Source organism: Musa acuminata, chromosome BXJ3-5 (assembly GCF_036884655.1).
Source record: "Musa acuminata AAA Group cultivar baxijiao chromosome BXJ3-5, Cavendish_Baxijiao_AAA, whole genome shotgun sequence".
NCBI lineage: Eukaryota > Viridiplantae > Streptophyta > Magnoliopsida > Zingiberales > Musaceae > Musa > Musa acuminata.
In genome coordinates this window covers 34,984,364-35,000,651 of record NC_088353.1, presented here as the reverse complement: position 1 = coordinate 35,000,651, position 16,288 = coordinate 34,984,364, and the positions used below count along the sequence as shown (strand labels likewise).

The 16,288-nt window shown below is 47.1% G+C and overlaps 3 protein-coding genes across 3 annotated transcripts; 2 read left to right on the top strand and 1 right to left on the bottom strand.

The window, feature by feature from the left end:
• Positions 1-875: 875 nt before the first annotated feature.
• Positions 876-4,903, top strand: LOC135638891 (inosine-5'-monophosphate dehydrogenase-like). Its single transcript, XM_065152425.1, has 4 exons — positions 876-2,131; positions 2,327-2,506; positions 3,790-4,047; positions 4,676-4,903. Exons 1-4 carry the CDS (start codon positions 1,142-1,144, stop codon positions 4,745-4,747), a joined length of 1,500 nt encoding a protein of 499 aa, XP_065008497.1. The 5' UTR covers positions 876-1,141; the 3' UTR covers positions 4,748-4,903.
• Positions 4,904-5,011: 108 nt separating this feature from the next.
• Positions 5,012-7,596, bottom strand: LOC135638890 (transcription factor MYC2-like). The gene has a single exon (XM_065152424.1). The coding sequence runs from the start codon at positions 7,377-7,379 to the stop codon at positions 5,307-5,309; it is 2,073 nt and encodes a 690-aa protein (XP_065008496.1). The 5' UTR covers positions 7,380-7,596; the 3' UTR covers positions 5,012-5,306.
• Positions 7,597-10,694: 3,098 nt separating this feature from the next.
• Positions 10,695-15,032, top strand: LOC135637755 (WEB family protein At3g02930, chloroplastic-like). The gene is made up of 3 exons (XM_065150524.1): positions 10,695-11,201; positions 11,658-11,862; positions 11,957-15,032. Exons 1-3 carry the CDS (start codon positions 11,182-11,184, stop codon positions 14,711-14,713), a joined length of 2,982 nt encoding a protein of 993 aa, XP_065006596.1. The 5' UTR covers positions 10,695-11,181; the 3' UTR covers positions 14,714-15,032.
• The last annotated feature ends 1,256 nt before the right edge of the window (positions 15,033-16,288 follow it).

The window sequence follows — 16,288 nt, the reverse complement described above, 5'->3', positions numbered from 1 at the left end:
CTTCCGGCGGTCCAGATCCGTCGGTTTCCAGCTCATGCGAGAAACGAGACCGGTCGCCAGCCACGTAGACAGCGGCGGAGCTCCGCCGCGGCCGAAGGGAGGGAGGAGGTGGGCGTCGTTCTGGCCGTTCTCGAGGGCGGCGGCAGCAGCAGCAGCAGCAGTGGAGCTATCCAGGTCGAGATCGGTTGGTGCGGCGGGATTGGCGGGATCCAGAGGCGAGGACGAGAGGGGAAAGGGGGGATGGCGATGGCATTTTCCGAGCCCCATGAACCCTTTCCGGCACCGACGATCGACGAATGTGGTACAGGAGAGGCCGCCGCTTTAGCGGTACCGACTACAGCTAAATAAGACCCGTAGGAAAGTCTCAAGTCGTCGACCTTTCACGCGGCCAAAGCAGCAAATTAACCGCTGTCAATGGGTAAAGTTTCCGCATGTATGATATGTTTATGAAACACCGTGAAAGGTCGAGAGTTATTGATCGACGGATCCGTCGAAGTTGTTTCTTTTCGTGTCAATCTGTACCGTCCGATCTTGTGATAAAACTGGACCGCTTGTTGAACGCAGGTGGAAAGGGGGAGATTAGTCAGATTGTGGCTACAATCGTTTGGGACGAACACCTTTGGTTTGCGAATCAAAAGCTTTGAGATGATCCCAGAAATAACACTGCAGGAGATCATTGGCCGAAGCTGGTGATATGACTGCCGAACAATTAGGAAAAATCTCAATCCATATAAATGATGTATCATCCTTAAGTAGATGGAAGAGTACCGCTGTCACCCATCCGAGTACAGTCCAATGCGTGCCACTGCTTCCTTCTAATTTCCACCGTCGATTAGTATATCCGTCGGTTACTGCTGCGGCCCAAAGTGGCGACCCCCGCCAACTTCGGATGCTATCCAATTACTGTGCTCGGTGTTTGAAGAAGTTGGTGATGGTGATTGCGGCCGCTTGTGGGTGGACGGTCGAGATCTGAGACGATTTGCAGGGGTTCCGATTAAAATTGTTCTTGGATAGGATCCTCACCAACCTCCCTAAGCGTGGCGTGTCCACGGGTGTAACGCCCCGCCCCCCGTTCTCTCGTGTTCGACCTCTTTCTCTGCCCGCTCTTCGTTGAAACCCTAGAAGACCTTACGACTACGCCATGAACGGCCCTCGCTACGAGCTGGAAGACGGGTTCCCTGCGACGCGACTCTTTGCCCAGGGCGTCTCGTACACCTACGACGATGTCATCGTGCTCCCCGGTTACATCGACTTCCCCGCCGACGCCGTCAACCTCTCCACCCGCCTCTCCCGCCGCCTCCCCCTCTCCATCCCCTGTGTCGCCTCCCCCATGGACACCGTCTCTGAGGCCTCCATGTCCGTCGCCATGGCCTCCCTTGGCGGCGCTGCCATCGTCCACTGCAACGCGCCCCCCGAAGACCAGGCCGCCATTGTCCGCGCCGCCAAGGCCCGTCGCATCCCCTTTTCTACCGACCCCGTCTTCTTCTCGCCCTCCGACACCGTACCCGACTTCGGTCCCGCCGCTTACGCCCTCGTCACCGAGTCGGGTACCTCCAAATCGAGGGTTGTCGGCGTCGTCGCCAAGTCCGATTGGGAGGGCCTAGCGGACAGGGGCGCTGCTGTCTCCGAGTACATGAGGCCGGCGCCAGCGTCGGCCCCGGCGAGCTACGACTTGGAAAAGGTGGCGTCTTTCCTCGCCGGCGGGGGTTTGGAGTACGCTCCGCTGGTGGCGGAGGACGGGGAAGTGGTGGATCTGGTCACCAAGGGCGACGTGGAGAGGATCAAGGGATTCCCGAGGTTGGGAGTGCCATCCTTGGGACCTGATGCGCGGTTCGTGATAGGGGCGGCGATAGGAACCCGGGAGGCGGACAAGGAGAGGCTGGAACATCTGGTGAAGGCCGGGACGAACGTCGTGGTGGTGGACAGCTCGCAGGGGAACTCGATTTACCAGATCGAGATGATCAAGCATGCAAAGAGTACGTACCCGGAGTTGGATGTCATCGGAGGGAATGTTGTCACGATTCCGCAGGCTCAGAATCTGATCAAGGCCGGGGCTGATGGGTTGAGGGTGGGCATGGGATCGGGATCCATATGTACCACCCAGGAGGTCTGTGCTGTGGGCAGAGGACAGGTATGCTATCTCTACTACCTCATCCCCATTGTGCTTTGTATCACCTGCAGAATAATACTTTGTCGATTACTAATTTTTACAATACGCATTAAGCCTCTTCTAGTGGCTGCAAAGGAGTAATCATACTGTATAACTTCACACATTCTTTTAAGACTATTAGAGATTTAAACGCTGTGCTTGCATTGATTTGCATAGGCAACAGCAGTATACAAGGTTGCATCTTTTGCAAAGGACCATGATGTGCCTGTTATTGCTGATGGTGGGATTTCAAATTCTGGACACATCGTGAAAGCTTTGGTTTTAGGGGCTTCTACTGTGATGATGGGCAGTTTTCTAGCTGGTAGTGGTGAGGCCCCTGGTGTTTATGAGTATCTGGTATGTTTTATTAAGAGATAAATATTTGAAAACCTAGGATATATTTGCTTATGTTCTTAGACAACTTCCCTCGTTGATATATTATGCCTGCTGTAATAACCGTTTGTTGTTGTTTGTTTATTTTCATGGGCAACTGCTCAAATGCATCAACTATGCATGATGATCAAGGCCAGCATGTGCTGTGCAATGTCCTCATGCACATTACCTGGAGATCGGGAAATTCTTAGTCTTTACTGGTTTATTATGACGTACCTCTGAGTTGTGATCATCTGCCACTGCGTGCAACATGCAGCATGCATTCTATATATCCAGATGTTACATATTCTTGAATTAGTCATGCATCTAATCTCTGACTTGCTATGATCATGCATTGTTAATTAGGTCAGGCATAATTTGAGTTTTTAACTTAGCTGAATGAATTGTTAATGGGCCCTAGATGGAAGGAAATTTCATTTAACTTGTCATAAAAGAGCAAAAAATTTCTGGTCAATGGTTTTAACATCATCATATCATCTAAACAGTATGACATCTTCTGTATATCCATGTGTTTTAACTCGTGCTGTTTGATGATCAGCGTAGTGAATGAAATGCTTCAAACTAGATGATCTTGTATGCTCGCATAGCTGGGTTTACACAATTGTCTTCGCTTTATGTTAAAGCTCTGTTTTCTGGTATATGCCTATCTCAAGTTCACATTTGAAATATATGCCATATAATGAAAGAGTACATAACATGAATATCTCTTTTCAAATTCACATTCTCAAACCAAAGAATGTAGCATCTTATCAGAGCCATAAGGCCCGTTGCCTTGTCTTTCATGCTAGAGATCATGTAGTAACCACAAAGAAAATATGTCTGGAGAATAAGCCTATAATTTTATGGGGACTTCAATTCATTTAATGTTTCTTTATAGGAAATGACGTCTGGTTGCAGAGATTAAACAGGTAGGTACATCTTCTTTGCCTAAATTAAAAGAAGTTGATGTAATTCTAGTTTGGTGGACAAATCTTAAAAATAAGCACCTAATGAAGTGTTGAAGCCATATAAAGAGTGACCAATTGACCCCGATACCCAGAACTAATACTCAAGTGCAAACACTCAGTTAAGACTGAATGCTCAAGTGTATCATCAAAAGACACACGTGTAGACTTTTTTGCTTTGCAAAGTGAGCATGTTTATCTTGAAGCTTTTGATGGCATTTGTACACCAATTATCTTTCTAGGGCTCGATATTTTGTTGTTGCACTGCGATGACTTTGTCCTGCCTGATATCTGCTTTTACAGAATGGTCGCCGAGTCAAGAAGTATCGGGGCATGGGCTCTTTAGAAGCTATGACAAAGGGTAGTGATGCCCGCTACTTGGGGGACACACTGAAGCTCAAGGTTGCTCAGGGAGTTGTTGGTGCTGTAGCTGACAAAGGCTCCATATTGAAGTTTATTCCTTACACCATGCAAGCTGTCAAGCAAGGATTTCAGGATCTTGGTGCATCATCTTTGGAGTCGGCTCATGATCTGTTACGTTCGGAGGTGCTAAGATTCGAGGTATGACTTGTTTTTATAGCTTAAACTTGTTACATACTAATCAACCGTTACTCATTGATTGTGGAGCTTGGTATTTGGATAAACTTTCGTTCCTTCTTTTAGTTATAGTGATAGAATACGATGGACTGTAACCACTGAAGAGGCCTCTGGTATTCTCAGATGATGAGCTATGAAAATGTCGAAACAAACACCATGTTGCATATCTCATCTCCAATTTAATTGGCTTCGTAAAATTTATTGTGGGGCTTGCTTGGTGATTGATTTAGAATAATTTAAAATGTATCTCAATGTAATCTAGCTCTGTTCTCTCTGAAGATATATGCCTATACTCTTACTGTTTGTTGGATGAAATGTTGGTAATGACCACCACCACCAAAATTGTGCAGATTACAGATTTCCTTATCTTTTTTTGTAACTTCATTAAGGACTCCCTCCCCAAAGAAGGCCAGGATTGTATGGAAAGGGATATGAGTTGGAAAATTTCAGCACAAGAACAACTGTTTTTTTTTTTTTCCATTTAGGTTAAAAAACAAGACAGTTATATGTCATACAGGAAGATGTTGAAATTACTGTATGTAAGTTCTCATTTATTTAGATGCTTATTTTCTGTCCATATCTCCTGTTCCAGGTCCGAACAGGAGCTGCACAGGCGGAGGGAGGAGTGCATGGCTTGGTTTCATACGAAAAGAAATCCTTCTGAGTGCTACCAGACATTTTTGTGAGAAGTATTCTATTCTATTCTATTCTATTCCAGAGTGACAGCTTGTGATTCATGCACATCTAAAAATTATTGTTCTTGGATTTTAAATAATGGCAACCATCCAACTAAGAAACAAAGGACCTCAAGTTCATGCCAGTGCCTCTTACAGCATGACTTTTGGCCTCTTGTACTGCTGTAGTGCCTGCGAGATCTAAAATGAAGCAAGCCACGTTTCACATGAAACAAGATCCAGAAGGCCATCTCTGATCCGAGAAAAGCTGCAGCAGAAGACATGCAACATAGGTATATATACATCGACAGAGACATAGCACCACCTTCCTTGCGTACAAATACCGACCTTCCTGGCCGCAGCTCCGTCTCACTTTTGAGAAACTTACTGCAACCCTAAGGAGTAGACATGACAACTTCCACAGTTCCGTTTATATATCAGTAGAGATGACACAGAATTCGGCACATAAACTACGAACTCCGGCCGGCCACAAGTAAACGCAGGCTGAGCCAGCAATCCTCGCCAAAACTGTCCTCGCTCTCAGCAGACTTATCTGCTGAATGGTGGTGTCTCGGCAACCAGTCTAGAGTAAAGGGCGGCATTGAGCTGCTCCTGCGTGTACACCCTGCTCGACATCTGCACCGTTGCCTGCTGGATCATGAGGTCCTTAACCACGGACACGCTTGCGTAATGCACTTCGAGATCGAGGTCCTGCAATGCAGCCATCAGCCTTGCGGCTGGGTGATTCCGTTTTTGACTCTGCAATCGGATCATGGCCTCCGATCCCAGTAACTTGACGTCGATTTCCACCCCATGGCATCCCTTCATCATCTTGACGTCGTAACGAGGCGGCGGCGCTGGGCGGGCCGGGGCGGATTCGCGCTCCTTCTTGATGATCTCCATTTGTGACTGCAGCTCCTCCTTGTCGGCTTCCGAAGCTTGAAGCTTTGACCGGAGCTCGTTGATGTATGAGACGGCATCACCCAGGAGAGAGGCTTTGTCCATCTTGGACACGTTGGGCACTACCGCACGCAGCGCATAGAACCTCTGATTGAGCTTCTCACGGCGCTGCCGCTCGGCTTCTACATGGTTCAGAGGCTCCTCACGACCGTTGGCAGGCTTACGGCCCCGCTTCCTCGGTCGCTTCTCCGGTTCCACCACCCGGATGCTCTCCACCTCGCGCACCGACGCCTCCAGGTCCGACTGATCTGAATCAGCACCATCGAGGACACCGCCGCCACAGGAAGACTTCAGTTGGCTATTGGAGGGCGGCCTTGTGGGAGCCGACGAGAACGAGAGCATCCCCTCATCGTTGTTGCTCACCATGGATGTCGTCCCCGTGGATTTGCTGTTCTTCTTGTCGTCTGCCACAGCGGCGGCTTGGTGGTGGGAGAAGACGCTGCCGGTGACAGGGACCGGCGAGGAATTCCTCTTGCCGCCGGCGAAATTTAGGATGTCCCCCGACTCCGGCTTGACCGAGTGGAAAGCCACGGAGCCGTTCGAGGCGAACCCGGAGAAATTTAACTCTTTGGAGAAGAAGGGTTGGCTCTGCGGTTTACTGCCGCTACTCTGATGCTGCGGATGATGGATCTGTTGCTGGTGGCCGTAGAGGGCTTTTTGGATCTCCATAGAAGAAGCAGGGTTTTCGATGTGGACAGTGGAGCTAGGGTTGCTTTCGAGTTGGATCGGGAGTTTTGTGACGGAGATGTCGGCGGCGGCCGGGGCAGGGGAGACGGAGTCCTTGATCTCGACCATGGAGGGTTCTGTTAGCCACAGAATCGACGGATCCGTCTCTCCCTGGTCTGCAGCGGGGGTCGCAGCTGCAGATTGCGGCGCGATCAAGGATGCGGCAGCAGTGGAGGGCGAATCCGGGGAGCCGAAATTGAAGAGGACGCGGATCTTGCCCATGATCTCGGGGCTGTGGAGGATCACGTCGGTGGATCCGAGCTCGAGCACGCCGGACCCGACGGGGGCGCAGACCATGGTCTGGATACCGAACAGCTGGGCCTGGCGGGCGCGCTCGCAAGGCGCGGCAGCTAGATGGTCGCAGCCGGCAACCCAGGAAGGGGCGCCGGCGTAGAGAGCCTGGCCGGGCAGGCCGTCGCCGTTTACGAAGGACTGGGTCATGGAGACGAGGAAGAACCACTCGGTGTCAGTGACCTCCTCCTCGACGGTCTCGTCCTGAGCCGAGGACCCGCCGCCGGAGATGAGCGAGTTGAGCTCCCGCAGAACGCGCTTGCGGTGCTCCTGCTCGGCAGCAGAGGCGGCGCTGGCGGCCCGCTGCTTCCGCTTGTCCTCCTCGCAACCCTTGTAATAGCCGTCGCCCCACCCAAGGAAAGACGCCCCGGAGGCGGCGTCCACCGACGACTGCCAGAATATGCCGTACGTCCAGTTCTCCCCCGCCCCATCGATCAGGGTCTGCAGCCGCTGCTGGAGCGTCTCCTGGTTGAAGTACGCCGTCGGAGGCGGAGCGGGAGTGGGAGGGCCGATGAGGGCCCTCCCCGGGTCCGAGGCTGTGGGAAGGGGTGGGGTGGACGGAGTAGGAGTAGCCGCCCACGGGAAGCCCTGGAGATCGGTGAAGGCCTCCATCATGGAGGCATTATCATCTGCCCACAGGTTCATCCTCTTCTCGATCGATCACCGAAGGCGGTCCGCCTCCTGCGCATGAACCGGATCCCTCTGTTCCTGTCACCCACCGTGCGCGCGAGAGAGAGCAGAGCAGGGAGCTTGGCAGCTACCGTTGACAGAGCAAGGAAGAAGGCGTGGAAAGAGGGCGTAAAGGCGCAGAAGAGGAAGGTAAGCGGAGTGGTAGGGGGGAGAAAGATGGAGACGCACACGCAAAAGAATGGTCTAGTGGTGGGTCCATTTCACGTGTGTGCGCTTTTGTTTGCACTTCAATCGTACAGTTCCATTCACTGTGGATGTTTCCATGCCTCCTCAATGCTTCCACTGCTCTTCTTTCTTACCTTTATTTATTTATCTTAAGCTTCATTGATTTCCCTTATATAAGCAATTAATCAATTACGAAAAGCCTTTTTTTTAATTCATTTTCTTTTGCGAAATTAGTCTATTTTAATGCAGTTTGTTTAACCTGCTCATGACTACCAAACTAACTGTGGTGAAGTCACAACAGCAAGCGGGTGACGAGCGAGACTGGCGGGTTTGTTTGACCGATGATTCGTCGCACGTGCCAAATGGAGCCGATAACCTCTCGCGGGGGATCACAGGCGCACAAAGGTATCAATCAAAGCCGCACGAATATTTAAGCGGGCCGCCACCGTCCGCGGCCTCATTTCTATGGTTCCATTTGATGGAAACTGAAAGGTGGGGGTTCCATTAGCATTGGATGTGGTGTAGGGAGCGACACGTTACGTTATAGTCGCTGGGTGTTCGTTTGTCCTTATCGTCACGTGGCGGAAGCCCATGGCCATGTGATAAGGTTGGCTCGGCCATTCTTTTTATTTATTTATTTATTTATGTATTTTATTGGACGACAGGACGGACGCATCAGTGCCACATGATCTCATTAATGTGATTGATTCACTTTAAAGATGCTTAACAATGTGGTACGGCGCGCATATATATATATATATACATGATTAACTATGGTATCACGTGAGTTATATTAGTCATCACATGATTCAGACCCCTCCCAAGTCAACTCTACGACCTTTGACTTGTTTTTTCTCAATAGATGCGTGCTAGTTTTCTGGCTGGTGAGTTCAATTTATACGTGTGCTATCTGATTCATAGTTCAAAGTTTCTAAACATCTAACAAAAAAAGAGTTTACTCTGAGGCCGCAGAAACAACTAATACAAATTATTTGTAGGTAAACGTTGAGATAAAATAAAAAGCAAATAGAGAGTTGGTTGGTGTGACAGCTCTAAAATTCTTTTTTTTTTAATTATTAATATAGGGCGATTTTTTAGAAAATATTAATATCTTAGGTTTTTAAATAATATTTTAATTTAAAAATATCTAAAATATTCTTCAAAAGTTTTTTGACCAATTTTTTTCGTCTGGTTTTTTTAACCCATGTTTAGTGTTTTTATTATAATATTTTTTATTAACCTTTATAGTATTTTCAGTACATCTTATATAATATTATATTTTTAGTCTTTTGATTAGTTTGACTGACATTAGAAGTCTATTTAGATTATTTATATTTTTCTGTTATAATGATTAAATATCATAATAGGTCAAAAAAATTGTAATATATCAAAACAAGATAAATTTTTTTAAGAATAATTTAGTTATTTTTAATTTAAAAAATATTATTTGAAAAAAATTAATTAAATATTAATTAAAATTTTTAAATGTAGATATTTTCTGGAAAAATCGTCCAATAATATATATTCGGCGTGTCTGAACGGGTGATAAGTCCAACGACGCACGCAGTTTTGAGGTACAAGAAGTCGGCAACATTACGACGACCAGCCGCCTGACGTGTGACTTGTCGCGTAGCTCTCTGTTGCCCTATGGCGACGCTTTTAGTCTTTACCCCGACGCCTACCTATCAAGGCTTTGAATGAAGCCCTAAGGCGGTGGGTCACACGCGGGCAGTGCGACGCACAGGGGGTGAGGAAGTACCGCAGCTCCACTTTTGCCTGGTGGATACCACCATGTGCAGCCGGCATCGCGGCGTGGGCACAGACGCCGCGTGGAGCACGTGATTGTCGAACGACTTCAATCATCGTCCGTCAATGGCGTCGGAGCGACTGAGCCGTTAGACACGTGTACACGCAACAACATGAGAGTGGAGGAAACAGGTGGCATGGTGGGATCCACACGGATGGAGAGCAATGGTCGAGCCACGTGAGAGAGACACCACAGTGTCGATATCCTCGGCCAGAGGGAGAAGGGTGAGATATGGTCCGGCACAATGAATGAATCGTCTGGGCTTGTCGTGTCTTTTTGTTCGTGGCACTAGCAGCAGCAGCAGCAGCGATGTGCGTTTACCCGTACCCAAGGCTGCACCCTAGCGGCGCTCGCATCCAAGACTGGGCCATGGAACAAGGAACCCAACTCTAAATGCAGCCGGAAGTGGGCCGGTGTCAAACACGGGCTCGTTAGGTATCTCTGCGTGTGTTTGTCTTCTTCTTTCGTCCATTCTTCCACTTTAGATAACCACAGGCTCCGTGTCGTGCATCTCATAGGCGATGCCATTTGGGCATGTGGAAATAAATATCGACAGGAACTCACCAGAACAGTGGTCAAGCTGACTTCGAAGTGGAGGGTAGTCGCTGTCCGAAGACACCAAGAGTTCGACGGAGTAAGGGCGAATGGGAAATGGGGCCAATTTATTGGGCTGAAGAAACTGAGACGAGGGCAAACTGTGACGCAACTGTCGCTCCACCTACTCGTTCCCCTCAGTGATTAAAGCAACAGAGAAGCTTTCGGTCCGTGCCGTGACGAAGTCTGCGCTTCCGTCTTTATTGCTCTGGACGCAGCGGAAGGGACTGCCAAAAGCAGATAGTGGACGACGGACAGTTCGGAGGTGGAGGTGGAGGTGGAGGTGGAGGTGGATGTGGATGTGGATGTGGATGTGGATGTGGACAGATAACAGAGCCAGCCATTTGTCGAAGCACACTTCAATTTGGTCTTTCGCGCCACGCAAGTCAACTCCGTAGCTTAACCTTTTACTCTCTTGCATTCATGGCGCCCTGCTTTATCTTCAATGACAAGCATCGCAGAGATTAGGGTTCCTTCCTGTTACGAAATCAGGTCGTTCATGTCCTCAGCTGTGTTCGTTGTATGGCCTTAAATAAGCCTTAATTGCCAACAGAGTGAGCGACAGTAGGAGAGATTGAAGCATCACTTCGTATGGACAGTAACTCTTCACTTCTTTCTATCGAAATGGCAGCAGTTGAATCCACTTGAGGCAGTCTGCAATGTTATTTATATGATAGTTAATCGAACTGGGAGACAGACATGTAATCATCATAATTCCCAATCGAGACGCCAGAAGAACAAGTACGAAGGTCCAAGTGGCCAAGTTCTAATGTATTTTTTGAGGTCAACCACGAGTCTCGTTGCTGCAGAGAGCAAAATCTGGTGACAGATTTGCTTCACGCACAGACCTAACTAGAGAGAGAGAGAGAGTGAGAGAGAGAGAGAGAGTATAGGCATGAATAAATATGAAGGTGAGAGAGTTCCTTTCAACACTCCTACATATATTTTGCTGAAAACTGCGGTTGCAGTTTTGGTGTCAGAGAAAGACGAGTCGTGAGAAAGAGTAATCTTTTGCAGAACCCAACTGCTATAATTGCTCGAATCCTCCTCCTCCTCCTCCTTCTTCTTCTTCTTCTTGGCCAAAAGCGTCCCCTTTCCCAAACTCCAAAACCCTCTCCAATATCTCGACCTGTCGGCATTCCCTCTTTCTTCCACTTCCACCTCGCTGCTGCTCTTCTCGGGCCGCCAACGATGCTGTCCTCCAAATCCAAGTAAGTACCCTGTTCTCCCCAGATCTCAGGTGGGCGAATCTTGCCTCCCTCCAATTTTGCCCTCAAGATGTAATCTTTTGGTCCATTCCGTCTCTTTTATCGCTTGAAATGCGTGTGAAAAGTTAGTAACCTGCGGTGTTGCGTTGATTCCGTTCGGCCTTCGTGCTCTACTCCTTCACTCCTAGTTCCAACATGCGGGGTTATTGGGCTTGATCCGGTCGTCAAGTTCCTATCTTTTTCGTCGAGTTTGGATTAAATATGCACTCTGTTCTCTCACTCGTGTAGTCTCGATCTGATTGTGAATTATGGGACTATGCCCTGAGGGTTGCTATCACTCTCGTTTTTCTTGCATTTCAATCTGATCTAGGGTTAAATTTGTTTGGCATTGCTGATCTTTGTGCTACAATTGCTTGATTTGGTTGCTTAGAAGCTCTAAGATGCATACATTGTACACAGATCCGGATTATCTGAAGCTTCTGTTAGCAAAGGCACACCAGCAACTCCTAGGGCTGGTAAATCCGGAAGGGGTGGATCTACCAAGACAGATCCGTTTTCGCCTTCACCTCAGCAGCCATCACGCGCTTCCATCGATCGATCACCGAAGTCAGTTGAATCTAGGCCTACCATCGAGCACCGTTCGCCTAAGATCACCACTTCTGATGTAAGACACTGGAGTCCCTTGGTATGATTCAGCTACCCTCTCTCTCTCTGAAGAATAACTTGGTGTCTTGGATTTTTTTCGGTTTTAATTGCAGAAGCAACCACGCTCGGTCAAGGGATTGGAGTTGCAGACACAGCTGAGTGCGGCTCAGGAGGATCTGAAGAAGGCAAAAGAGCAGTTGGCATCTGTTGAGAAGGAGAAGAGCCGAATTCTTGAGGAATTAAAATTATCAAAGAAATCCGCCGATGAGGCGAACGACAAGCTTCAAGATGCGCTTGTTGCACAGAGGATAGCAGAAGAAGCTTCAGAGATCGACAAGTTCCGGGCAGATGAGTTGGAGCAGGCTGGGATCGATGCTGCACAGAAGAAGGAAGACGAATGGGAGGAGGAGTTTGAAATTGTTCGGAACCAGCATGCTTTAGATGTTGCGGCACTGCTTTCCACAACTCAGGAGCTCCAGAGGGTGAAGCAAGAACTGGCAATGACCACAGAGGCTAAGAACAGTGCCTTGGGCCATGCTGATGATGCGATGAAGATTGCTGAGATCAATGCAGACAAGGTGGAGCTCTTATCCAGGGAAGTTAGCCGCCTCAAAGCTTTGCTTGATTCAGCTGTGGAGGGTAAGAACACTGAAGCTTCAGAGCTAGCTGAGAAGGAAATGGACTTGAAAGCAATGTTAAACGTGGCTCGGGAGGACTTTAAGAAGTCAAATGAGCGATTGGTTTCTGCTAAAGCAGAGAAGACCCACATTCTCGAGGAATTAAAGGAAGCCAAGAGGTTGGCTGATGAAGCTAGTGAGCGACTCAAGGAGAATCTTTCTGCTCAAGAAAGAGCTGAGGAGGATTTGGAAGCTTACAAGATTCGTGCAAGCAATTTGGAGCAAGACAAAATCAGAAGTGCTCAGAAGAGAGAAGAAGAGTGGCGGACGAAGCTCGAAATTGTTGAAAACCAGCATGCCCTGAATGTTGCCAAATTACTTTCGACTACAGAGGAGCTCGAAAAGGTACAACATGAACTTAGAATGGCCATTGATGCAAAGAACACTGCCCTGATTCAGGCTAGTGAAGCAATGAAGAGTGCAGAAATTAATGCAGAGAAGCTGGAGCTTCTTTCGGGGGAAACCAGCCAGCTTAAAGCCTTGCTTGACTCCAAGTTGGAGTTAGATTTGGAGGTCTTTACATTGAAGAATGAGCTTGAGAAAGCAAAGGCTGCTGAAGAAAGGTTGGTAGAGATGGAAGCAACAATTGAGGGTCTTAGGATCGACGTCATCGATTCAAAGAAGGCTGAATCAGATACTAGCTGTCTAATGGAGGAGTGGAAGAAGAAGACCGGGCTGTTAGAAGTTCAACTGGAGGAAGCAAATGAGCTGAGAAAAACCTCCTTGGAGACTCTTGCTTCTGTCATGAAACAGCTGGAGGATAACAATGCTGTCTTGCAGGACAAAGAACGTGAAGTAGCTGCTCTTGGAGCTCAGGTGGAATCTTTGAGGCTTGAGGTTGCTAGACGCACAACAGAACTCGACGAATCAAGTCAGCATCTTGGTGTAGCAGAACAAGAAGCAGCAGAGATGGGAAAGATGATTGCCGTTCTAAAATCTGAGCTTCAGATTGCAGAGGAAGCAAAAATTCATACTCTAAATAATGAGAAGGCGGCTATTTTAAATATGCAACAGTTGACAGAGGAGAGGAACAAATTGGAAAATGAACTGGATGCTGCTCGGTGCAAACTTGAGAAAGATCGGAAGGCAATGGATGGCTTGGCTTCAGCTTTGCATGAAGTATCGACAGAAGTGCGTGAAACACGAGAAAGGTTGTTAACTAAACAATCTGAGGTTGAGGATTGCCATGCTCAGATAGAGGAGTTGAAGGTGAGTATCAAGACAAATCAAAAAAGTTACGAGATAATCCAAGAGAAAGCGAAGCATGAGATAGTTAGTGTTCAAGATACTGCTGAAAGACTTGAAAAGGAAATTGAGAATTCGAGATCTGAGCTGGACTCGAAAGTGCTTCATTTTGTGAATTCTATTGAGAGATCAGAGGAGGAAATTACCACCATGAGGGCAGACATGGAGAAGATAACTGACTCATTGAAAGAAGCAGAACTCAGAGTAAGGGCTGCAAGAGAAGAGGAACTCCGAATGATGGATAAGCTTAAGCATTTGGAGTCTGAGGCAGGTTCCGCAAGCATAGACGCGGAAGAAGCGAAGGCTGAGAGTTTGCGACTGAAGGAGATGCTATTGGACAAGGAGAATGAGCTGCAAAGTATAAGTCAGGAGAACGATGACCTCAGAGTACGAGAAACTGCAGCCTTAGAGAAGGTCAAAGAACTCTCTTTGTTAGTAGCTGAGGCCGCATCCAAGAAGCCCGAGCAAAATGGTGAAATATCAAGGAATTCAAAGCATTCTGACCTAACTGTCTCAGTTGATTCCTCAGAGGAAAATACAGGTGATGTGGGTGGAGCACAGAAAGCAAACTCAGAAGTAGCTTTGGAAAAGCTGGAAGAACATAGCAGCGATAAAGTGATAATGGAGGACGAGAAGACATATAATGGTGCTCTAGAAGAAGAAGAAGAAGAAGAAGAAACAGATCTGGAAGGTACAACATGGGAAAATTGCAAGACAATGGACAAGGATCTGTCAACAGAGAGGGAGCATGAGACTGAGTCCACATACGATGAATTGGACTTGAAGATGGATGTTGTTAGCTTGGATATCGCGAAAGGATTAACACCGGGCAATATTGAAATTGGAGCAACCTCGCCCAATAAGCAGCGGCAACAACAACAGCAAAAGAAAAAGAAGGCATTCATGCAGAGAGTTGGGAGCCTACTGAAAAAAAAGATCAACAAGTAAAGAAAGAGCTGCTGCTGGAATTATTTGTAATACAATTTGCATGATGGATGATGGCTTGTGATGATGCTTGTAATGTGTTTAGATCGTCTTGTCTAAAGATGTTATGTTACAGTGCTTGTATGAGAAATTGTTTACTTGTTTCTCCATAGAACCAACTCCTCTCAGTGACCTTTCGATATTGCACTGATTTAGTTCTTATGAAGGAGGATAGGTGAATGATGATGTGGATCGGTGCATATGTTAGAAGAATATGTACATGAACAACATCTAGTAGATAAGATTTCTCTAGCTATATGAAAAAATTTCTCTATCTTATTGAGGGAAATCATATATTCTGTTGAGGGTAATCCTCCCTCTTAATATGAATAAATAGGGAGAGAATAGTTTCAATGTAAAACAGCTTTCTTCTCTATTGTAGTATCGTTGTAGTTTTCTCTTTTGCTGTAGTATCACTATAGCTTTTTCTCTTTCGTTGCGGCTTCTTTCTCTACTACAACGTTGCTATAGCTTTCTCCATTGCTATCTCCATTGCTATAGTTTTCTTCTCTACCGGAGTCGTCGTCGTCGCAGTCGCAACAATAGCAGTAGCAGCAACGATATGCTCTTGCCCTACTGACGAAGCATCTCGTTCATAAATTATTTGTTTTGCATCAATCCAAGATTGATATCCTTGACAAGAGCACCATCTTATAGAAGCATGATAGCATATAAGATTTTTCCAATTATATGAGGAAATCTCTATACTCTGTTGAGAGAAATCCTTGAGGAAAATCCTCGTTTCTAATCTGTATAAATAGAAGATGGACGTGTTAATACATTTAAGTTTTTTCAATAAAATTTTTTCAATAATTCTTTTTATTTTTTATTCTTTCCGATACTTTTTCTCTTATCATATTTTATTATCAAGACCTAACATTCAACATGACACAGTTGTAGCTTTTAGGAAAACAAAGGAAGCGGATCAGCCAAGATTAGTCACAGGCACATGGCAACTTGATGCCACCAATGGAAGGTTAAGTCAGAGATCTACTTTGGTCCTCTTTTGCACTCGCAAAAAGACGCGGGGAAAAGCTCGGGACATGTCGTTATAGTAATTCTTTTCTCCTCGGACATGCTTGGCTTTGGAGTTTTGTTGGGTCTGGGGATCAAACGCTCGCCCTTTCCTTTGAGACTCTCTTTCGCTGTGAATTCATGTGAGATGTCCAATTACTTTAGCTTTTCCCATCATGTGAGGCGTTCTGACATCTTTACTCAATCATGCAAACTTCTTTTTCTTTCCGGCACTGCATGCATGCATTCTTTGGCGTGGCGTTGTCCAAAGCATATGTTGGTACTTGCAAACCCTAGGAATCTTCCTACTGTATGCCTTGGAGAGACGAACAGGTAGGGCAGTACTGTGCCTACTTTTCCTGAAACTTTACTGTTCTAGGCTGACGCAGGACTTACCCTGCACGAAAGACTAGTAACTCGAGGTCCTTGGAAAACCCCAGAAAACTCGCCCAAAGGAGGACCGACGGAAGCGGACCCCCTCTGTGTTGCATTATTTCGGATAGAATCTCACACACACTCACTCTC